This window comes from Gracilinanus agilis, chromosome 2 (genome assembly GCF_016433145.1).
Source record: "Gracilinanus agilis isolate LMUSP501 chromosome 2, AgileGrace, whole genome shotgun sequence".
In the NCBI taxonomy this organism is placed as follows: domain Eukaryota; kingdom Metazoa; phylum Chordata; class Mammalia; order Didelphimorphia; family Didelphidae; genus Gracilinanus; species Gracilinanus agilis.
Genome location: NC_058131.1, coordinates 48,908,731 through 48,933,250, shown reverse-complemented (window position 1 = coordinate 48,933,250; position 24,520 = coordinate 48,908,731). Strand labels below are relative to the sequence as shown.

The 24,520-nt window shown below is 45.6% G+C and overlaps 1 protein-coding gene across 1 annotated transcript in view; it reads left to right on the top strand.

Moving 5' to 3' along the window:
• Positions 1-763: 763 nt before the first annotated feature.
• CDH3 (cadherin 3) overlaps positions 764-24,520 on the top strand; it is a 47,298-nt gene continuing 23,541 nt past the window's right edge. Inside the window, exons 1-2 of the mRNA XM_044663157.1 lie at positions 764-808; positions 1,086-1,200. Coding sequence (XP_044519092.1) covers positions 764-808; positions 1,086-1,200 — 160 coding nt within the window. The remainder of the gene's footprint in view (positions 809-1,085; positions 1,201-24,520) is intronic.

The following is a 24,520-nucleotide window of genomic DNA, read 5'->3' as shown; positions in this document are numbered from 1 at the left end:
CAGTCATTCTTCAGTAGAGAAAACGCTGGCCTTGGGAATAGTTTTAGTCCCTTCTCTGCTACTAACTAGCCATGAGACTGGGCAAATTTCTTAGCTGCGGGTCTCAGTTTACCCTGGCGTCGAATCTTCCTGGCTTCTCCATGGATCACATGACTGACCTTACTTTAGAAACCCGGAGAGCTAGGGATGGTCAGCTTTGAAGTGGCTGGGGATGGGGTAGGGGTGGAGAAGACGCCGGAGCCTCATCAGAGCGGGACCGAGAGCCAACAGAATCCCCGCCGCCTGGCGCGGGATGAATGGGGCTCCTCAGTTTCTTGCTCTCATCCCAGACGTACACACACTTCCCACCCAGGTTTAGCAAGTTACCCTTCAGGAGCCGAGGCTGCGGGGAGCCCGGCGGAGGTCCGAGCATCCCTCTCCGGTCCCTGGCCCAGGAGGGACGGGGGAGCGGCAGCTTTCTAACCCTCGGGTTCCCAGAGACCGGTACTTGGCCCCAGCCCCGGGTCCAACTCCAGGAGCAGGGGCCCCACCTGCGCGCCCCTCTAGCTGGGGGCGGGGCCTCGCAAGGCTGGGCCAATCACGACGCTCCTGGACGCTTACCTGATTCCCTCCTACTCCCCGAGCTCTCACAGGAGCCCGGAGCTGGAGCGAGGGCGTGCGGCGCGCTGCCGGAGTCCTCAGCGGGGAGTCGAGCTGAGTGGAGCCTGAGAGCTGAGCCCTCGGGGTATCTCCGGAGCGCCCGCCGCTCCTCTTCCAGTGCACCATGAGGATCCTTCCACAGGGCTCCTTCTTTCTCGTCCTCCTCCAGGTAGAGAGCTGCTGTCCCCTGGCCCGGCCCGGGGAAGATCTTCCCCTCGTGGGCTGGAGGGCGCTGCCTTCACGGGGGCTCCCTACGCCCAACCGAGGCGCCCCGCTCCCTCAGAAACAGTCTTTGGAGAGAGGTGGGGGATTTGGGCGACTGAGGAAGATCAGGAACCCCTGAGATCTGGGAGGCTTCTTTCCAAACCGGGGGTGGAGGGGATGAGAAGAGTTCATGGGGCACTAGATGATGTTTGGGTTCTGATTTCTCCCTCTCCCCAACGCAGTTTTGCAGGCTTCTTTGCGCGGAGTCCGAGCCATGTCGGGAGGGCTTCCGAGAGACGGAGGTCACCTTCGCTGTTGGACGAATGGGGCTGGAGCCAGGCCAGGAGCTGGGGCAAGGTAAGACCATTCTCCCCCCTCCCCCCAAACCCGCCAACTTCGCCTCGTTCTACACCTAGCGTGGGACCCGGATCTGCCCCCACCCCCACCGGACTCAGTCCGAGACTGGGGGGTAGGGTGTGAATGGGACCTTTTCTAACACCTGGCGCAGGTGCGGGGGGGGGGGGGGGAGAGGGGGGCGGGAAGAAGGTTGATGGCGACTCTTTTCTCAGGCCCTGGATAAAGCCCCTGGGATCCCGCCCCTGGGAGGTGGCTGCTGTCAGCCCCCTCCTGCCCTCCTCGAGGCTCAGGGTTGGTGGAGCGAACGGAGTAATTGCCCGACACGGGGGGGAAGTAAGCCTCTAGCTCCCCACCCCCCCAATAGTAAGATCTGTCTCTAGAAGGGGTCCCTGGAGTCACTGCCTTGCCTCCGACGGTTGAACCCCGGGGGCCCAGCTTTCTCCCCGAACTAGGGAAACCCCGGGGGCGCCCCTACCAGCTTCCAAGCCTTGGAAGCTCTGTGCCCTCTCTCTTCCAGACCCCCTTAAGCTCCCTCAGCCCACCCCCGTCCATGGGTAGCTCTTCTAGTCTTTGGCTCTGTCCCAGGACTGCCTCGCGTGGGCTGAATTGAACCTCCTTGGGCTTTGATCCTCTGTAGAGGAAACGGTTTATCTTTGCCTCGCCCTCGGGGTCTGGCTCGGGCAGCTCTGCCCAACATTCCTTTCACAGCCTCCAGGGGCGGGCGCAGACCCAAAGTGCAGGTGTGGGGATGAGCACAGCCAGGCTCCCCTACTAGGCTCCTAATTGCCACAAATGGGGGCCCGGGCTTTGTGAAATGTGCATTGTGTTTGAAACAGAGGAGGTCTGTTTCTGCTCTCGCACCCCCTCCTTCCCCAGCAGCTGGAATGCACTTTTAACCCTACTCTTGCTGGAGTGACTTCTCACCCACAGCCATAACTGGAAACTTGCAACAAGACACCTTTCTCTGGGTCTGGAGGAGAGCAATTACTCACCCAGCAGACCCCTCCAGTGGCTCTACTTTGGCCATGTTATGTCAATAGCAGAGGGCCTGGAAGGTTTCTGGGGAGGGCTTGTCTGCTAACAGTGGTTAATGTAAAGAAATGGAGATCAAAGAACACCTTTGATCTCCCAGTTACACCATCACTGGGCACCCTAACCTAGTCTAAAGTTGGGTCTGGGGAGGGGGGTGGCAGAAAGCTTGTGGCCTCAGGAGAGGTCAGCCCTGGGGCTGAGAGCCCTCTGAGTTGGGAGCCCCCCAAATCTTGTTTCTGGTTTAGATTTATGGTGGCTGCTTCTTTTGAACCCAGTTAAATCTGTATTCAGAGATTTAAAGCCCGAAGGGACCTTAAGAGGCCATCTCTAGTCCTGTGGCCTTATTTTTACAAAAGAGGAAACCTTTAAGTTGTTGTCTTGACCAAGATCACAGGATACACAGCTGGAATTCGAACCAAGTTCATCTATACCACACTGCCTCGAGTGTTTCCTCTCTCCTTGTCCCAGGGAAGCAACTTGCTTTGAGTTTTCCTAGGATGCAAAAAGCTGGGGAAAGGAGACCCGACCCCAGAAAACATCTAGTATAACAGTGCCTTCATTTTAAAAATAATTTACATTCTGCAATGCTTAAAGGTTTTCAAAGGGTTTCCTCCTTAACCCTGCTGAGGTAGGTTGAGGTACTGGTGGCAGGATGTGTTCCTATTTTGCTGAAAAGGAAACTGAGGTCCAGAAAAGAGAATCAAGCGGCCCAAGGTCACACAGTAGCAAATCTGGTTTGGGGCCACTCTGGTGCTTCTGGCACTCAAATGTGACTGGTTTTGTGGGTGCCCTACGCAGGAGAGATCAGAATGAATATATCCTTTGTCTTCTAAACACTGGACTGCAAGCTTTTTGAGTCTTTGCAAGCCTTTCCCTAAATAACTTAGCAGATTGTCAGAACAATTAACACCCTTGCTAGAAAAGTTCCCTGAGCCCTCTGCTGTGGGGTCTAGAGGAAAGGCATTAAGAGGCCATGCCTCATAAACTTTGAATTCTTGAGTGCTGGCTTATTACTGGCGGGCTAACAAACTGTAACCACGCCAACCTGTAAAATGTTAACTTGGGCAACGTCCCAAATCAAATTCCGGCTCCCCATGGAAGCTTTATTGCTAACCAGTCTAAGGCTTTGCCAAATCCCCGTTCAGAACTGCAGATTGGGTCCTCTTTGTCTTTTTTCGGTCCATAGAAGTACCAGAGAGTGTGCTGGAGTGGCCTAGTGGGAGCCCAAGCTATTATCTCCCCGTCTTATCTTCATTACACTCTCCGGAAGGATTTGAATAACTGTCACCTCAGACAATTTGAAGTTTGGAGAAGGGCCTGGGGAAATCGAGGTGTACGTTTCACACTTGGCTGAGAGAGGCAAGCCGAGGTTTGTGCTGGAGAGCCTCCGCATCACGTCAGGCCTTTTATACCTTTTGAGGAAATACAGTATTCTTAATTGTCTGCTTTATGGTAGTGAAATGGGTACCAGCTGCCAGGAAAATGGCTTCACAATAAAACAAAGACTTGTCCAGCCAGCAAGCTTGATTCACTTCTCACCCGGAACTTGTTCTGGGCACCCACGTCGGGATTCTGGGGAAATTTTGTGTGATCTGAGGAGAACTGCTTTGCCCCAAACTGGCTGTGACCTGGAAACACATTGTATGCTGGGCATTTTGAGAAGAAAAGAACAGTAACTTCTTGGGGTCATTGCATTAGAAAGAAGCTGCTTATTTGGCTAATGGGACAGGATTCTAAGTTTTTTCATCAGTCTCTGGTCCTAGACTACATCTGTTTCTTAGTAGATTAGTCTTTCAGAGTGTCACCGTGTAATCTGGAGGACTCCAAAATCTGGGTTTATTCGGGATCTAGCAACCCCAAGTTTAGTTAGCTTGAAAGATGGAGACCCCAAGTTTGCCCTTTTGTCCGGGGGCGGGGGGGGGGGGGACTTCGCCTCTAGGGAGGTCACAGATTCTGCCAGTTTCAGACTGAATAATAGACCCTAAGGGAAATGATAATCCCAGTTAGGAGTATCTTATTTATGGTCACAGAGCTAGAATCCAGGTAGAGGCAGGATTTGAACCTGAGACTTTGGTTTTCAAGTGCATCACTCCCTCCATTTGGTAGTAGATCCTTGATTAGAGATCCCTCTCATTGCTGAGTTAAGAGATTGATTTGCCCAAATTCATCATTTCACAAATGGGGAGAAATGAAAGCCCTGAAAGAAGTGACTTTCTCAAGGTCAAGCACACAGCCGAAGGGCTAGAACTCTGGTCCCCTGAACTCTATGCCCATGCTCCTTTGCTCCTATTATGCTGCCAACTGGTTAATTAACTGCCCATGTGCCTGTACAGGGACCCACTGTTCGGACAGCCCAGTCCTAGTTGAAAGCGATTATGAAAGCACCCAGAAAGCATGAGTTCCCAATTTGGCTCTGAAAAGCTCACCTGTTACCCTTCTAGCTAGTGAGTAAGAATAAATTCTTTGGTTCCTGGTAGCCTGGAGGCTACACATGCCACCTTTGTTCCACAAATTGAGCTAAAAGCCTTCTCCAGCATAATAATACCTTGCATTTGTGTAGTGTTTCTTATTTTCCAAAGCCCTTTAACTGCTGTGATCCGGTTTTGTTTCTCCCCATCTGCCCCCTCAAAACCTCCTCCCTCCCCCACCAAAAAAAAAAAAAAAAAAAAGCCAAACTAAGGGCAGAGACATAGAAATTAGAATTCAAAGGGCTTAGACTAAATGGGATCTGAAGTCTCTTGTTCCAAATCCCATGCTCCTGCGTCAGGAGTTTAGGGAAACTTCTACTGGCCCACTTACAGATCCCTGAAATTCCTTAATTAAAAGGTTCATTCTTTGGGCATTAATCTTTGTTCTGTTAAAGTAGTAGTTCTCAAACTCTGAGGTCTCAGTTTTACCCTCTTGTACTTAAAAATTATTGAGAACCCTAAAGAGCTTTTGTTTATATGGGCTACATCACTATCTACTCTATTAGAACATAAAGCATACAAACATTTAAAATAGTTATTAATTCCTTTTAAAATAACAACAAACCCATAACATTTCAACCCAAGTAAAATATTTTAAATAAAAATAACTTCCCAATCAAATCAAGTGAGAAGAATGGCATCTTTTAGATATTTTTACAAATCTCCAACACTTGGCTTAGTAGAAGGGCTAGCTGGCTTTTCATTCTCTGCTCCTCTATTCAATCTGCTGTGGGTAGGTGGTTTTGGTTGAAATATAATGAAGAGGGGCAGCTGGGTAGCTCAGTGGATTGAGAGTCAGGCCTAGAGATGGGAGGTCCTAGGTTCAAATTTGCCCTCAGACACTTCCCAGCTGTGTGACCCTGGGCAAGTCATTTGACTCCCATTGCCCACCCTTACCACTCTTTTGCCTTGGAGCCAATACACAGAAGTTAAGGGTTTAAAATAAAAAAAAATTAAAAAAAAAAAAGAAATATAATTAAGAAAATTTAGCCTCCTGCAGTGATGCTGTTTTGGTTGAAGTATATGAAAAAGATTTGGCTTCATAAAAATCTCATTGGAAAAGGGAGGAGTATTTTAATAGGCAAATAAGGTCTTAGCACTATTATGAAAATAGATTTGATCTTGGGACCCATGTTACTGTCTTGGTGGACCACACTTTTTGAGAACCACTAGGTTAAACCACAGAAGCTGGAAGGTTAATACTCTGAACTTTATCAGTCATTGACCACATAGTATAAATGAGTCTGTCTTTTTCTGAAGCCAGGCTGTGGGAGATGGGGGTAATGAAAGAGTCCTGGGATACAAGGACCAGGTACTTGTGTTGGGAAGGAAGGAAGAAAGGACGTTGAAGGTGTATTTTTTTTTCTTTTAACTAAGAAGAGAGTCTCTAGAAATAACACTTTATTAAAAAGGGCTCTCTGCTCTCTTCCTGAAGATGGTATTCTCACTGACCCGGATCAGAAAGTTATAATATTCCTAAGCAGAGGAGGAAGTTGGGAGGTCTAGATTCCACTTGTCCAAATGAAGGCTAAGATGAGGGTCTGGGTTAAATCACCTATAAGAAATGAATAAACTGTCCCAATCCACTGGGGAGTTCCTGAGATTTGGTAGGAGAAGTTAACAACAATGGTCTAGAGCAGTGATTCCCAAAGTGGGCGCCACCGCCCCCTGGTGGGTGCTGCAGCGATCCAGGGAGGCAGTGATGGCCACAGGTGCATTTATCTTTCCTATTAATTGCTATTAAATTAAAAAAAAATTAATTTCCAGGGGGCTAAGTAATATTTTTTCTGGAAAGGGGGTGGTAGGCCAAAAAAGTTTGGGAACCACTGGGCTAGAGGCAAGTACTTGTTTCCACATCAGTTGGGGGACCCACAGAGAACTGAGAGCCTTGAATTCTGGTAAGATTGTCCAGATAGATTTGGAGTGACCCAAGCTATATATTGGAGCCCTTGAAACAAGCCAGAAGGAGGAACGCCAACGTGAATTGATCGGTACTCCGATTGAGTAAAATGTCTTTTGATATTATCTCACCGGGAGAGGGTAAGTCCAGAGAAATTTTTCATAATGACAGTTAAAAAAAAGAAAGGAAGAAAAGCCTTTTATCGATGATGCTGAATCGTGGCTCCTACCCTGACTGGCTGGCCAATATGGGGTTGGTGCATTATCACTAAACACGACTATTTGGCCAGAAGCCTCCAGCCCTAAGAACAGGAAGAGAGCTTCCAAGCGATTCTTCCAAAGCCCCTCTGGAATACGAAGTCTGCCTTCCAGCCTCGGATGGCTTCAAGATGTATTTGCCGCCTAGGCTGGATTTTTAGCTTGAGTAACTGAGCCCTGTAAATCTGCCACGCCGGAGTCGGCACCTTAGCAGGCATCGTTCTGCAGCTTTGCCCTGGGAAAGTCACGCTTTTCAGCCAGCACTGCTGTTGATTACTCTAAACTCCTTCCTGTCTCCTCATTAGATGGGTGCCTCTGGGAGCAGGTCCCAAACCTCTGGTCTTCCTTCCCGCCCTATTGTAGGGTTTCCTGTTTCTAAGCTACGGAGTCCTGGGTGCCTTTCATTTCCCACTGGGAAGAGAAAGGAAGGAGTTTTCTCCGGAACTTCTGGAGCTGGCGACTGAGTAGGTGCCTTCATAAAATGGTAGAATGGGTAGAGTAGGGGCCACCATAGAAATGGGTCCTTGCATTCTGCTTTTACCTCTATGCCAGATAGCGTAGCATCTGGGACTCCCAAATTTCAGTTCTCCTTAGGATGATTTGTGTATCCTGATCTGGGTCATCGAGACCCCACACTCTTTAGGAAGACCTAGCTTTAAATTCCTTATTGGACATTTGACCAATTCTGTGATTCTCAGATGGAGTGAATGGTACCTTTCCACAACCTACCTCCTACGGTTGTCTTGAGGTTCAAAAAAAGAGATTTGCTAAAGCATTTTGCAAACTTTGAACATTTTAACTAAATATTGGTTGCTATTATCATAAGAAGTACATAGGGAGATGCTTCGGGGAGGGCGTTTTCTCTCTTGACATTATTCCATTTCCAGAATATTTGGTACTGAGAACAAATTGTCTCCATTCAGAGAGCCACGGTCTGAATAGCAAAGGATGAATTTTTAATGTTTTTTTCCTATGCACCTCCTGGCCCAGGGCCATATGCTAGGAAGTAGATTTCAGGGTTTCTGTGCCCAGTCTGGCTGTGTAGATCTATTTTCTCCCAATTCTACAAAACATTCTGACTAGGCCTCTCCCCACCCCACCCCCAGCATGTATGTTCACATCCTTGTTTACTGAAGGTTTCTCCTTGTCTCTGGGAGAACTTAACCATTACTTGCCCTTGTGACTAGATACCAAGAACTCCTGGGACTTTTCCTAAAGAAGAAAAGTAATTCTCATTTTCAAGTGGCCTTGGATTTTTTTTCCCCAGGGAAAAACATTTTCCTAAGTGATGCATTATCTGGAGAAGAGGGTGTTTTGTTTTGCTAGTGTTTCTGGGAAGGTCATGATTCTTTCATTCAGCCACTGTAAATGGGAGAAAAGAATTATTTAAATGCTCTGAGACTCTTGTTTCTTAGGGTCCAATTTGGGAGTCAAAAGAAGGGGTTGGGGGGCAACTGGATAGCTCAGTGGATTGAGAGTCAGACCTAGAGATGGGAGGTCCTAGGTTCAAATCTGGCCTCAGACACTTCCCATCTGTGTTACCCTGGGCAAGTCACTTGACCTCCATTGCCTACCTTTACCACTCTTCTGCCTAGGAGCCAATACACAGTATTGACTCCAAGATGGAAAGTAAGGTTTTAAAGAAAAAAAAAAGAAGGGGCTGTTTGAGTTTTTCCTGGATTTGGAACTGGGGTCTCCTCTACTAAATAAGGTCTGGGCAGCCTGTAAAGGACACTAATTCCAGAGACCTGGACTCTAGGCTAAGATTTGTTGCTGACCACCTAGGTGATGTAGGCAGGCCACTCCATTTCCTGGGGTCTCTGTTTCCTTATTTGTGACACTGAGGGTTAGATTAAATCAGAGAGGGGCAGCTAAATGGCTCAGTAGATTAAGAGTGCCAGTCCTGGAGTCAGGAGGATGTCCTGGGACACTTCCTAGCTGTGTGACCCTGGGCAAGTCACTTTGCCTGGTCCTGGCCCTTCTGTCTTAGAGTTGTTACTGAGACAAAAAGTAAGGATTTTTAAAAAGAAAGATAAATCAGGGATTCTTAATGTAGAGTCTGTGAATTTTTTACTTTGATGATTATTTCAACATCATTGGTTTCCTTTATAATTCTATGTATATATTTTATCTTGTGCATTTTAAAATGACTTCCTGAGGATGGACTTCATCAGACTCCTTCCTAAAGGGTTCAGTGTCCCACAAAAAGTGAAAAATCTCCCATCCCTTCTCCCATTAGACAGCGGATATCTAGGGAACATTTTAGCTCTAGAATTCAAAATTTAAATATAAGAACATATTCTTTACTTTGGATTGTTCCTAGCCCACAGCAGCCAGAGCTCCATAGTCAAAAGCTTTGTGGTTTGGACAAGTGGAGAGATTAAACTGCTTCCTGGAGTTATATGCTTTTCCTATACCATCTCTAAAGGATTTTAATAGCGATAAACAGCCTTAATTGTCCCAGGCAGGCTTAACTATTGTTTTTTCTTTACACCCACCCACGAGCTTGTCCCTCACTCCAGGCTAGTGTTTTCCTCCTCCTCTCCCCATTAATCACCTGGCACTACCCATGTCCATGGCAGAGATGCCAAACAAGGGCTCTGGTGCCAGTCCTGTAACTTCAGTTGCTTATAGCACAACGGTTGGGGGGGAGCATCTAAAGTGGAGTCCAGTTTCCCTCATTTTACAAATGAGGAAACTGAGGCTATCAAGATTAACTATAAAGAAAGGGCTGATCTCGTGTGGGTCAAATATTAAGACACACTAGAGAGCTTTGGAGAGTAGAAGGGAAGTTGGGGGAGAATGAAGTCAGAGCATGTTCCCTCTCCAAAGGCAGCTGCAGAAGGTGAGACTATTCTGAAAAGGTTGGAAATGGTTAACTTTTGGCTTGAAATTCTAGCCCTCCTTGGCCCCCTGACTCACATCATATCCCTTCTGCCACTTAAGGCATGAAAGCCCCTGCATTCCAGTTTCTCAAGCCTGGGGACGGGGTTGGGGGCCCCCCGTAGCCATTTTTGTGCTTATCTTGGGAGCCATCAGCAAGAGGGATCGGATTGCTGTTGGGAGCAGGTCATCGGCCATTAACCTGGGGCTTACTGCAGTACCTGGGGAGGAAGGGGTGAGAAGGGTAACTGGGGTGGGAGCTGAGCTGGATCTCACGCCTTGACAACTATTTAAACTTGCATTTGTCATCCATGCCAATATCCTTCCAAAGCACTATGGGAAGGGAACTCCGGGGCTGCCTCCCCCCTTCTCCCCTCCGAGCCCCTTGCCTGAAGGACGCCTCAGAGTTCTTGCTGACATTTGAGGGAAGGAACTTGTTCTTAGGGGCCGGAGTATCGGTACTGGGGAGCCAAGAACAAGTTCATTGTTACTCTGCCAGTCATTTCCCTGGTGGAATATCCATCGGCCCTGGTCTAAGAGGAGCCCCTGATGCTGGGGATGTGGAATCCAATTAAGGATGCTTGGAGAAACCCGAACTTTTATACTTGGTCCAAGACTTGGATGCAACAACATGGCGACTCATCATCACTTCTAAAACTTCACTTTTGTTTCTTGAGGCATCTGTGTGTGAGGTGGGCTTTAACCAAGTCTGTTCCTAGCTGTACCCTCCTAAGGAAATTTAAAAGAGCAAGACCTACGATTAAGTTTTAAACTAAGGAAGTGGAGAGCCTAGTAGATATTGGGTGGCCACGAGCAAATGATATCATTTGAGCCTCAATCTGACCACTTGTAAAATGGGTCTATCACAAAATTGTAATTTGGGGGCCGGAAGGGACTTTATTATTTTTTTCTAGATAATTATTTGTTCCATTTAATTAAAAAAAATTTTTTTACCAATTACATATAATAACTACATGTAATTTCTACACAAGTTTTCCTAAGTTATGTGATCAAACTTACCTCCCTCTTCCCTTCCTCCTGGTGCTGGTAGGAAATTCAATCTGGGTCATACATGTATTATCATGCAAACATATTTCCATATTGTTCATTTTTGTGAGTATTCTTATAAAACCAAAACCCTAAAACAGAAATCCAAATAAACAATTGGAAAATCACTAGAAGGAACTTTTAAAGGCATTGAGTCCAACCCTTTCATTTTATAGATGAAGAAACTGAGGCAGACGAAGTTAAGTGTCTTACCTACTACTACTTAGTGTCTGGGGAAGGATTTTAACCAAATTTTCCTGATTTTAGGTGCAAGGCTTTATAATAATAATAATACTTATTATATTAATATAATAATAATAACTAATATTGTACTTATAATGTGCCAAATTTACAATTATTATCTCATTTCATCCTTGTAACAGGTAGATACTATTATTATCTTCATTTTGACAGAAAAGGAAACTGAGCCAAATGGGTAAAATGACTCACCCAGAATCACAATAAATGTCTAAAGTGCCATTTGAACCGAGGTCTTCCTTTTTTGTCATGTTAGCCAATTTGATTGATGTGAGGTGCTGTCTCAAAATAGTTTTAATTTGCATTTCTCTAATCAATAGAGATTTAAGAGTATTTTTTCATATGATTATAGTTAATTTCTTTATCTGAGAATTGCCATTCATAGCCTTTGACCATTTATCAAATGGGAAATGACTCGTGTTCTTATATATTTGACTTGGTTCAACTGAGGTCTTCTTGATTGCAAGTCCAGAGAGCTGTCAGTATAATAGCACAAGGGGGAGTTTTTGGACCTATAGTCAAGAGAGATTTGTGTTTATTTTCTGGCTCTCAACCTTTCAAGATGGGTGACCCTTGGCAAAGTCCTTCATCTCTTAAGTTTTAGTTACTTCATCTGTAAAATGAGCTTGTGTTTCCTACGTCATTGCAAAGAAAATGCTTTGTCAACCTTAAAATGCCTCAGTCTTAACAAGCAAGTGCGTGTGCCAGGTCCTGTGCTAAGTGCTGAGGCTACCAAGAAAATCGAGAAACAAAAAACATACCACCCTGCTGGTCTGTGCCCTCAAGGAGCTCACAGTGGAATGGGGAGGAGACGATATACAAATAACTATGAAGAGACAACAATAACTAGCACCTCTGTAAATGCTTATAAGTTTGCAAAAAGGTGTGTGTGTATTTGAAGAGTGGGGTGAGGAGAGGGAGAGATAGAAAAAGAGGGGAACTGGAGAGAATTGGGGGGAGAAGAAGAAACACAAGGGTTAGAGGGAAGACACTGAGGAAGGGACCCAGAAAAAATCTCTTACAGAAACTGGAACTTGTTCTGAGTTCCTGAAGGAAGCCGGGAGAGAGTGTAATCTAGGCATGGTCAGAGTCAGGGAAACATGAGGTAGGAGAGTGTAGAAATAGATAAAGGGTTAGAATACTGGAAAATTGGGGGCAGCTGGGTAGCTCAGTGGATTGAGAACCAGGCCTAGAGATGGGAGGTCCTAGGTTCAAATCTGGCTTTAGACACTTCCCAGCTGTGTGACCCTGGGCAAGTCACTTGACCCCCATTGCCTACCCTTACCACTCTTCTGCCTTGGAGCCAATACACAGTATTGACTCCAAGATGGAAGGTAAGGGTTTTTAAAAAAAGAATACTGGAAAATTATGAAAAGGAAGGGCTGGAGACCTAAAGATGGGAGATCCTGGGTTCAAATCTGGCATCAGACACTTACTAGGCTTGTGATCCTGAGCAATTAACCCCCATTGCCTAGCCTTTACCCATCTTCTGCCTTGGAACCAATACACAGTATTGAGTCTAAGATGAAAGGTAATGGTTTGGTTTGGTTTTTAAAGAAAAGCTGGGCTTGTGAATTAAATGCCAGAGGATTTGATCCTCCTGGTAACAAGGAATCCACCCCTGGAGTTCATGCTTTTTGTAGCCCCAGCATTTAGCACTTCGCCTGGCACATAGTAGGCACTTGAGTGAGATACCATTTGAAAAATGCTTAGCACAATGCCTGGCACACAGTAGGCACTCTATAAATGTTAGCTGCCATGATTGAAAAATGTTTATTGAGCTGATTGACCCCTGGGTGGGGATAACACGGGCAGACCTGGGCTTTAGAAGCACTTAGAGAAATGTGAGCTTTTGTTATTACTACTCTGATGTCAGAGCCTCAGTCCTGAAGTGAACGTTTTGGGAAAATTGTTTTTACTTCTCTGGTGCCACTCCTCCCCTTCCCCCCAAATAATCTAAAAGCAACAGTATCTGGTGTCCCCCCACCCCACTGTACCCCCAGGGTGTCATCACCAACTCCCTTTGTAAGCTGGGAGATTCAAAAGGCTTAGAAAATGACCAGGCTTGTTATAAGTCAGGGAAAATGAAGAGGCTTGTATCAGAGCCCCTAGAAAATGACCAGAGAAGCCAAGGAGTGACCCTAATTCCAGCAGCTTCCAGCAGCAGCCTCGGGAGCTTTCCCCTATGGAGATTTTGAGGGTCTTTTCTTGGGTTGCATCCCATGCTTATGACTTAGTCTGTACTCCTCAGCTCCCCTCAGCCTGGATGGACCCCCTGCCCACTCAGGCTTGCCTCTCCCAGTAGGAGAAAAGCTCACTTTGTTTTTTCCAGATTGGACTTCCATCATCCCCCACCGCCATTCTCTGCAGAGGATGCTTCCACTTCGGAGGTGGGGGGCAATGGTTCCTCGAGCTCCTTTGTTTACGACAAAGACTCGGGGACTCCCTCAACCCCTCCGGATGTGTCCATCCAACGGCTCTGATGATTCCCCCCAAACTTGCCATGCCGAGTCAACACAAGAACCATACTTGGAGCTGTCCAATGGAGTGGGGCTTTGAGGGGTTCCCTTAAGGTTTCTGCTAATCTTTTGTTGCCTTGGACTTGGAATTAGGATGACTTGAGTCCAAATCGCACATCAGGCATTTTTTTGACTCTCTGAGTAACTGATCTCAGCCTCCATCTCTTCACCTAGGAAATGGGAATCATAACCTCACAGGGTTGTTAGGAGGACCAAACAATAATATGTACGCCCCTTTACAAACCGTAACTGTTAGTTGTTATTATTATTACTACTAATAATAATATTTTCTCATAGATTATCTCAATCTCCATGTCCAGGGATTGTTGGGAAAATGCAGACAATCAGGGTATAGTTCCATGAAGACTGGCATAGTAGGTGGGGCTGGGGATGAGGGAAAGCCAAGCACTTCCCCTTCATAGATCAAGGAAATTCCGTAGTTCTTCTTACGTTATTATTGCGTAATAGGTGCTTTGGAAAGTGCTACATATACACAAATAAGGCTGCCTTAGGTTTAAATCCCTGTTATTCATAATTAACGAGAAAGCAACGGGCCTGAGAAGTGGGAGAGAGGAAGAGGCTTCTTACTCGTAAGGACTGTCCACGGCAGACTTCTGAAATCTCGGCCAGCATTTCCAGCCTTGCTGCCTGGGTCTGGCCTCAGAGCAGGACCAGTCTCATCATGTTCCTGCAGGCGGGGGGCAAAACCCCCATCAGTCTCTATGGCTCATCCCACGCAGGCAATTAAAGAGAAAAGGCTTCCTTCCTCCACCCTTGCAACAGAGACAGCCAAGGGGAGAATGAAGGTGCCCCAGACCTCTTACACAAGGGGGTCAGGGCTCAAGTGGAAAATTGGACAGATTTCAAGCAGCAGACGGGAACGGTCCGTGGGCTAGAATCTGACTTTGGGTGACTTTCCCTTCTTTTCTGCTTCTTCCCATCTTCTCTTTTCTGGTTCTCCTCCGTTTCCTTGATTTCTCCTCTTCTACTTTCCTCCCCCATTGCCTTCTTTCTCCCCCAAAATACAAGCTCCGTGATTATGTATAAAAAGGAAGTAGCCAACTTTTAAAAGCAGGGCTTGACTTTGCCATTGTATACATTTGGGTTGGCAACCAGACTCAGCTCATCTGCTACATGATAATGTATTGAACAGATACATATAAGGACAGGATTTTAGATCTGGATAAATCTGAGAGATTACCTAGAAATCTTAGATTTTTTTTTCTTTTAAAGTTTCGTTGATGGCTTCTTTTGTTGTTGTTGAGTCATTTTTCAGTAGTGTACAATTCTTTAAGATCCTATTTGGATTTTTTTTTTTAAACCCGTATCTTCCTTCTTGGAGTCAATACTGTGTATTGGCTCCAAGGCAGAAGAGTGGTAAGGGTAGGCAATGGGGGTCAAATGACTTGCCCAGGGTCACACAGCTGGGAAGTGTCTGAGGCCAGATTTGAACCTAGGACCTCCCTTCTCTAGGCCAGGCTCTCGATCCACTGAGCTACCCAGCTGCCCCCCAATTTGGATTTTTAAAAAATGTTATTTTTATTGTCATGCATAACATACTTCCACATTGGTCATTGTTGTAAGAGCAAAGTCATGTATAACTAAAACCCCGAAAGGAAACCAAAAATACACTAATGTGAAAGATGGTTCCAACAGTTCTTTCTCTGCAGGTTGGTAGCATTCCCCATCACGTCTTTCAGGATTATCTATTTGGGGTTTTCTTAGCAAAGATACTGGAGTGGTTTGCCATTTCCTTCTCTAGCTCATCTTACAGATGAGGAAACTGAGGTAAACAGGATTACATGACTTATCCAGGATCACACAGCTAGGAAGTTTGTCTGAGGCTGCATTTGAACACAGGAAGAGTCTTCCTGATTCCAGGCCCAGCTCGGGCCACCTAGCTGCCATTTTGTTTTTACAACATGGTTATTTTTGCATATGACCCATCTGCTCCACATGCCCTAAGGCCCTCCAGTGGTGTTCTCTTATATCAAAGGAATAAAGGTTAAGCAAAACTAATGGAGAAAATCCATCTCATCTGACAGAATATATTGAATTTCATATCTTTGGCCCACCATCTTTCTTTTTTCTTTTCTTTTTTTTTTTTTTTTTAAACCCTTACCTTCTGTCTTAGGATTAGTACTATGTATTGAAGGCAGAAGAGCAGTAAGGGCTAGGCAGTTGGGGGTTAAGTGACTTGCCCAGAGTCATGCATCTAGAAGTGTCTTGAGGTCACATTTGAACCCAGAACCTCCTGTTTTTAGGCCTGGCTCTCAATCCACCGGGCCATCTAGCTTCCCCTCCTCCTTCCAACAAAAAATGCAAACCCCCTTCATTTTACAGAGCCAGGAGGTAGTGTGGTATATAATAGGAGGCTTTGCTTTTGAACTTAGGAGATGGGATTTGAAGCTCTTCCCTGATGTTATTTTTATCCCTGGGTGACCTGGTGCCGAGTTAATTTACCTCTTTTTTTAAACTCTTACCTTCTGTCTTAGCATCAGCTCTTAAGATAGAAGAGCACTAAGGGTTAGGCGATTGGAGTTAAGTGACTTGTCCAGGGTCACGTAGCTAGGAAGGGTCTGAGATCAGATTTGAACCCAAACCTTCCAGATTCCAGGCTGGTGCTCTATCCACTGTGCTATTTAGCTGCCACTAAGTTAATTATCTTCTCCAGTCTTTAGTTTCCTTATCGAGAAAATGAACGTTCTGAAGTAGAACATCTCTAAGTTCCTTTTTGAGCTCTAAATCCTGTGATTCTATAAAATCAGATCAGAGAAGCAAAATCAGGTCAGGGAGTTAGTGAAGCTAGAATTCAAACCCTTTGACACCCCCGCCTCGCCCCGTCTTCTTCCCGATGTGCCCAGCGGCTGCCTCTTGGTGTTTTAAACATCCAGGTACCTAATGAATAGCTCTGCTTCCTCCAGCTTAATGATCCCCAGAAAAGACTAGAGCTTTAGGCTGTGGGTCTTGCATGAGCTCTTAGCAGACTTTGCTCTGAGCTAGGAGATGGCAGCAGTCCCGCAGGGGCTAAGTCTAGCTTCACCTGCAAATCTCAGAGGGCTGATAGTCCATGTGCTCCGTGTCTTCTGTGGTTCCCTTATCCCCAGCAGGGAATAAGAGGGGTGGCCCAGCTCTCTGGGGGTCAGGGAGGGACGGCAGTGAGGAGGGTACCCTGAGGATGCTACTCTGGAGAGAAGGGAATCTTCCCAGGGAAACTACCCTTCTCTTCCTCCTGTTTTTCCTGTGAGTTAACCTAACTGAATTTTCTAACAGTTAAGTTGTAATGCGGAGGAAGTGCTAGGATCCCCTCTCCAGTGAGCCCTGGGTATCTTTCCATCCCTTCTCCCCCCCTCCCCACTCCCAATATAACTTGAGGCACTGATGTGTTTAAATGGATCCATCTGCTTGTTTGGGAACTATGTGTTACATACACAATGTAGCACAGGAGATGAGAGCCAAGACCAAATCTTGACTCAGATGCTCCTGGGATGACTTTGGGGAGCCATACTATCTCAGACCTCAGTTTCCCCATCTGTAAAAATAAGGTAATACTCTTTTGTATCTCATAGGACTGCTCTGAGGAGCAGAGAAGATGGATATACAGGGCTTATTATGTAGAGGTGAGCTCTTCTGCGAAAGGAAGTCCAGTTCTCCCTCATCCTTAAAATATTCCACATTTGCTGGATTTGGCCCGTTGGGCTGTAATGGAAAGATTTGGAAGTTGGGGGTCTAGATGATGACTGAGAGATTTTTAGCAAGTTACTTAATGCCTTCCAGCCTCTGTTGACCTCTCTGCAAAATGAGGGGGGGTTGGATCATTTCTTAGATCCCTTCTTGAAAACCTATTTGTCAGAAGGAACATCCCTTCTTTCCCCTCTCCCTTTTGCCCCAGGGAGGTTGAGCTAGATTGTATGCCCATATTCGAGCTGAGAAGGCAGAGGAAGTGCCCTGTCCAGGATCTCTGACTGGCCAATTTCCTGGCTAGGGAGCAGTTGGGGGTGTTTATGTAATACCAGGATAAAAAATATGTAGCCCCAGAGCAGAGAGTTTGGGTGAGGTCTCGCCCCCTGGTTTTCAGTGCTGCTAAGCCCCCAAGTGCTTGGCACTCCCTTGGGGCTCTTTTCCTCCAGGGATTTGTGCCTTCTTGCCCAAGTTGTGTTCATGGCTCCAGTTCAGGTTGTGGGGCCAAATTTCACTGGATGGGTGAAGGAGCCCTGCATTATTTAGAGGGGAGCTTTGAAAACCATCCAGGGACTTCAAGGTCCTTTGGCTTCCCCTTGTCTGGGTGGATACATACTGCTCTGATTTTTTTTTTTAAGTTCTCCAGGAGAGTTTGTCCTAGGAGTAAGCCCACCAAAGGTTTGTTTGGTTTTTTAAAAATCCTCACCTTCTGCCTTAGAATTAATACTAAGTATTGGTTCCAAGGCAGAAGAATGGTAAGGGTTAGGCAATAGGAGTTAAGTGACTTGCCCAGGGTCACACAGCTGGGAAGTGTCTCGAGTCCTGATCTGAAACTAAGATGTCTGTGGTTCTCTTGTTCACTGAGCCACCTAGCTACCCCTCAACAAAGGGTTTTAAGAAGTTGTCCAAGTATTCAAGTCTTGGGTCACAAAGACCCCCAGCACCAATTACCCTACTTTTACACAGGGTGTCTAATCTCAGGGAGCCCTGAGATCCCTCCAGCTCTAAATTCTATGGTTTTATTTTATAGGATTGTATATTTTTGAGGCAGAAGAGACCACTGAGGTCATCCAATCTAGCCCTGTCATTTTATAGACAAGGAAACTGAGGCCCACTGAAATTAAGGGACTTGCCCAGGGTCACATAGCTAGCAGGATTTGAAATCAGGTCTTCCTAACTCCCACCTCCTCTATGACACTCATAAAAATCCTGTGAGATAGATAGGGCTGGTCCTTATAGCCACATTTTATAGATGGGAAGACTGATGCATCATAATATAATATAAATATATGATATAAACATATTAAACTAAATTTATATATGAATGTAATATATATAAATAATATACTTTATTAATCTATAACTGGATGGTAGATAGAGCAGTGGACTGGGAGTCAAGAAGGGCTGGATATTCCAAGTTCTGCCTCAGTTACCTATGTTAACTGTGTGACCTTGGGCAAATCTTGTGTAACCTTGGTTTGTTTGTTTTTTAGGGGTAGCTAGGGGGCATCATAGTGCCAGACCTGGAGCCAAGAAGACTCATTTCCCAAATCCAAATCTAGCCTCAGACACTTAGCAACTGTGTGGCCCTGGACATGTCACTTAACCTTGTCTGCCTCAGTTTCCTTTTCTCTAAAAATGAGCTAGAGAAGGAAATGACAAACCCTGCCAGTATCTCTGCCAAGAAAACCCCAAGTGGAATCAGAAGAGTCAGCACTTAGCAACTGTGTGGCTGTGGACATGTCACTTAACCTTTTCTGCCTCAGTTTCTCTTCTCTAAAATGAGCTAGAAAAGGAAATGGCAAACCACTCCAGTATCTCTGCCCAGAAAACCCCAAGTGGGATCAGAAGAGTCAGACATGACAGAAATAACTGAATAAAAACAAAAACCCCAGTTGACCCATCTGTGATGTGGGGCTAATAATAGCACTCACCTCCCAGGGTAAGCTTTTTGAGGATAAGGGCTATTTTACTTTTTATTTTTATCTCCAGGGCTTGCACAAAGCCTGGCACTAGAGGAGGTGGGTCCTAAAATGCTTACGGATTGGTTGATTGATTGATTGATTGATTGATAGATAAAGTGACTTGGCTAAGGTCACACAGGTACAACGTGTTTCCCACTTTCCCAGGCAGAAAGGACCAGCCGAACCCCGGGTTCTCCTGCCTTGGCTCCCCGAGGTCTGGCCTTTGATCCCGTGTTCTGTGAATGCTCTTTCTCAGTGGGAAGGCAGGCGGCAGAAGTGGGGCCCCATGACTCCGCTGAGGTTGGTCTGGGCTGACTGGACTTGCTTTTGCCCAAGGCTGCTGGTGAAAATAGACGCCTGGTTTATTCACGGCGTTACATCACTGGCTGATGGGAGAAGAGGGATGAGTGATGCTGAGGGCGGAATTCAGATCAATTCCATCTATAAAGGAATGATGCAATCAGATGACAGGAAATGGAACTGGCACAAAAGGGTAGTAAATTGCCCCTGAGGCTTCGCGTTTACCATCAGCCTGCCTTACCAGTGACTCAGTGGTTGGCCTTCAGGGAAGCAGCTCTTGTTCTTACAAGTGTCTGAGCAAACATCCTGGGCAGGGCTGCTCCTGCTGCTGAAGCAAAGCCTCTCTTGGTCTGTCCTGGCTCCCCTCTTTCCCTTCCCTTAGGACCGTTTTTCTGGGGGCCAAAAAGCAGCTCCAGGATCCTAGGTGTCCCAGAGTTCTAAAAACAAGCCCTCGCTCTTCTCTGGTCCTCCAAAAAGGTAGACTTACTACCTAGGGGCAGGGAGGAGAGGCTCACCATTCACTTATTAAGCACCCACAACTTTTTGGCCAGGTTCTGTGCTAAACGCCCTTGAGGAGAAACACGTCAGCTCCTTGAAGAGCTGCAGTGGGTCGTAATTGAAAGTGAGAACACTGGGTCCCCCAGTTCATTAGGTTTTTAATTTTATTATTTTTTTAAAAATATCTTCTGTTAATAAGGAAAAAGACTTGTCCAAAAATATTTATAGCCACACTTTTTGTGGTGGCAAAAAGTTGGAAGATGAGGGGTGTTCATTGATTGGGGAATGGCTGAACAGTTTGTGGTATATGTTGGTGATGGAATATTATTGTGCTGAAAGGAATTTAAAAATGGAGGAATTTCATGTGAACTGGAACAACCTCCAGGAATTGATGCAGAGCAAAAGGAGCAGAACCAGGAGAACGTTGTACACGGAGACGGATACACTGTGGCACAATCGAACGTAATGGACTTTTTTACCAGTAGCAGTGCAATGACCCAGGACAGTTGAGAGAAACTTAGGAGAAAGAACTGTGGAACCAGAAATGCATTAGAGAAACATATGATCGACCACGGAGTGTGATAGGGATGTGATTAGGGTTTTGATGTTAAAGAATTACTCTACTGCAAATTTGAATAACATGGAAACAGGTTTTGAACAATGATACACGTATAACCCAGTGGAACGGCTTGTTGGCTTTGTGTGTGTGGGGGGGAACAAAGCAGGAGGAGGGGATCATGAATCATGTAACCATGGGAAGATATTCTAAATAAAAATATCTTCTTTCCAGACACTTCTCAGCTATGTGACCCTGGGCAAGTCACTTAACCCCCACAGCCTATCCCTTAATTCTCTTCTGTCTTGGAACCAATACATAGCATTGATTCTAAGACAGGAGGTAAGGGTTTAAATATATATATATATATATATATATATAAAATCTTCTGTCTTAGAATCAATAGTGTGTATTACTTAGAAGAGCAGTAAAGCCAGTAGAACTCCGGGAGAGAGGAGGAAGACAATATGAATCATATAACCTTGGAAAACTTATGTGGAAATTTGTTATTGAAATAAAATAAAGATGAAATTTTAAAAAATAAAAAGCGATAAGGGCTAGGCCAGGCCATGGGGGGTTGTGACTTGCCTAGAGTCACACAGCTAGGAAGGATCTGAGGCCACATTTGAACCTGGAACCTCCCATCTCCAGACCCAGCTCTCAATCCACTAGAGCCACTTAGCTGCCCCCCTCTTTAGGTTTTTCATGCTTGGCTTGGGGGAAGGAAAAAGGATATCGCCCCATCTCACCACTCTCACTTCTCTATCACAGTGGTAACCACTTCTGCCTTGTGGATTCCTTGGACAGTTGTCTGGTATGGTAGATGTCCAGAGATCCAGCCTGACTGACTGTATAAACGAGGATGAGTCCTTTTACCTTCCCTAAGCTGAGTCTGTAGCAACAGGTCTGAGTAAACTGTATCTGTTGCCTTGTTCAGGCTAAGAATGACAGACTTTCCCAGAAGGATTGGGTTCTGCTCTTAATCCATGAACTTTTCCTGGTCTCTCCAAGCTGTAAGAGCCTTCTGCTCTAAGATGACCATCTATCTACTTTTATTTATCTGATTCTTTATCTTCTGGTTTCTCTTTCCTCTCTATCTCTGTCTCTGTCTCTGTCTCTCTGTCTCTGTCTCTCTCACTCTGTCTCTGTCTCTCTCTGACTCTCTGTCTCTTCCTCTCTCCCTCCACCTTAGAACATAAGTTTGAGGGCAGGAAATATTTGTACCTTTTTTGTTTTGGCATCCACAGTGCTTAGCATAGTGCCTGATAAACTGATACTTACTGTAAGGTCTTAATGGTTGGTGCTTGATCAACTGATTTACACGGCAGCGTGAAGGACAGGTGGCTCGGGACCACTTCCTGGAAGAGCTGGTTAATCCACTAACTTTAACTTCCTGCTGGGCTTCTTGAAAAGGCCAGCTTCCCAGTAGTAGATTTAGAGCATCTTAAAAGCTGACTAGACAACCTCTACAAATAGCCGGGGCCAACACATTACTTAGAAAAGAGATGGTTTTAAAGAGGAGGAAGGTAATTAGAACTTTAAGTTGGGGCATCAGGGAACACTGGAAAGAGTCCGAGGAGAGGAGAAAGAGACCCGAGTTCTAGATTCTATCATTAACTAGGTTATAGAGCTATTACTAAGGTGGGGGAGACTGAAGCTTTGTCTCAGGGATCCAATATACGAGGAGAACATGTCCCCCAAGTGGTATACCAAGCTGTTGCACTCAAGCCGCCACCCTCAGGTTCTTTTCTGGGGTAGCCAGTCATACCTCATGCTCTTTGTGCTGGCTCTCTACCCACCTTCCCCAATTGAGTTGGCCCCAAATTCTCAGCTAGTTAGTTTGGGCTAAAGGATTTTCCAGCAAATTCTATATTCTCTCCATTAACAGTTTCCTCATCTAGTTGAAGATTTGTGATCTTCGCAGTAGAAGTACCCCCTTCTCCCTCAGTCCTCACGAGTTGCTTTAGCCAAGAAATTCATTATCCTGTGGCCAACCTGGTGGTAAGCCTTTCCCTAACCTTAGCTAGTTTGGCCCCCTGCCAAGAGGCATTGCCAGCCCCCCCCCCCTCTAGAAACCTTCCCAGCTTGGCATAGAACTTGCCATAACTTGTGTCCTGCTTGGCATAGCCCTTGAGAATCCCGAAGCATCTCCATGCCAAGATGAGGTAACTGAGGGCTTTAATGGAAATCACCCATAAAATGGGGATAATAACAGCTGCTTTGCTTAAGTCAAACATTATAAATAGAGTAAGGCTGGCAGCCTTTCATACATCTGACATTTTTTGGGGGGGTTACTAAGGATCCCGCCTGCGTGGGAACAACTTAGGTTCCAGTGTCCTTACAAATCAGTTGGCCAACAAGGATTTAGCCAGTGCCAGGCACTGTGCCCAACACAAGGAAAGACAAAAAATAGAATCCTTGCCCTCAAGGAGCTCGCCTTCTAATGGGAGAGACAGCATGTAAACAAGTATGTGTATATATAAGATATATACAGTATAAAGGGAAGATAATGTCAGAGAGAAGGCACTAGCAGTAAAGGAGGACCAGGAAAGGCTTCCTGCATAGTGTAGGATTTCATCTGAGACTTGAAGAAGTCCACAAGGGGGAATATTCTAGGCACTGGGGCCAGTCAGCAAAAATGCTCAGAGATGGGAGAGAGGTGGCGTGTTGTGTGAAAAGAACAGCAAAAATGTCAATCGGACCATTTGATATTTGGTCTTGGAGATAGTTGGGAGTTACAGGAACTTATCAAAAAAGGGCATAACATGATCAGATCTCTTCTTTTTCTTTTTTTTTATTTTTAAACCTTTACCTTCCTTTTTAGAATCAATACTATGTACTAGTTCCAAGGCAGAAGAACAGTAAGGGCTAGGCAATGGGAGTTAAGTGACTTACCCAGGGTCACACAACTACGAAGTGTTTAAACCAGATTTGAACTCAGGTTTTCCCTTCTTTAGGCTTGGATCTCTATCCACTGAGCCACCTATCTGTCTATTCTTTAAGGAAGAACTATTTAGTGGAAATTGGATTAAAGTGGGGAAAAGATTTGAGGCAGAAACCAACTGAAGACTTGCAATAGTCTAGCCCTGAGATGAAGTGGTCTATTAGGGTGGACACAACATTAGAAGAGAGAAAGGGACAGATATATACAAAGTGGAACAAAGAGGAAATCGCTACAGATCGACTATGGGGATATGAGGAGAACTGAATTGAGGATGACCCCTAGCTTTTATACCTGGCTGACAACTCTAATAGGAAAGTTTGGAAGTGGGGAGGGTTGGGAGGAAAGATGAGTTCAGTTTTGGACATATTGAATTTTAAGATGTCTATGAAACATTTCATTTCAGATGTCTAATAAGTAGTGTGAGTCTGAGGGTTTGAAAGAGAACCCAGAGAGAGGGGTGTCCAGAAATCCTAGAGAGAAAGGATTATCGAGGCGAAAAGTGTGAACAATACTGTCAAAGGCAGCAAAGAAGTCAAGAAGGATAAGGATTGGGGAAAGGGCATTAGATTTTGGCAATCGAGGACTTTGGAGAGCAGTTTCAGTCTCTTGAAGAGTTGAAAGTGAGAGGAAAAGAAGTGGCATCTGTGCAGACAGCCTTCCCAAGGACTTCACCCACCAAAAGAAGGGGGGCTATGGGACAGTGGCTAAAAGGGATGGATGGATGGATGATGGATGGATGGTGTGAGTGAGTGAGAGATTTTTGCAGATGGGGAGACATAGGTGTGTTTTGAAGCAGCCAGGAGACAGGGAAAGATTGAAGATGAGTGATAGTAGAGATGATAGAAGGGGTAATCTGTTAGAAAAGACAGGATAAATGGGATCACTTGTGCTTATAGAGAATTCTGTCTTGGCAAGAAGGGCTGCCTGCCCATTCATGTTAGACAAGGGCGAAGGAAGAAATAGTGACAGGAGGCACCTGAGTGAAAGGAGATGAGGAAAAAGAGACAAGAAGG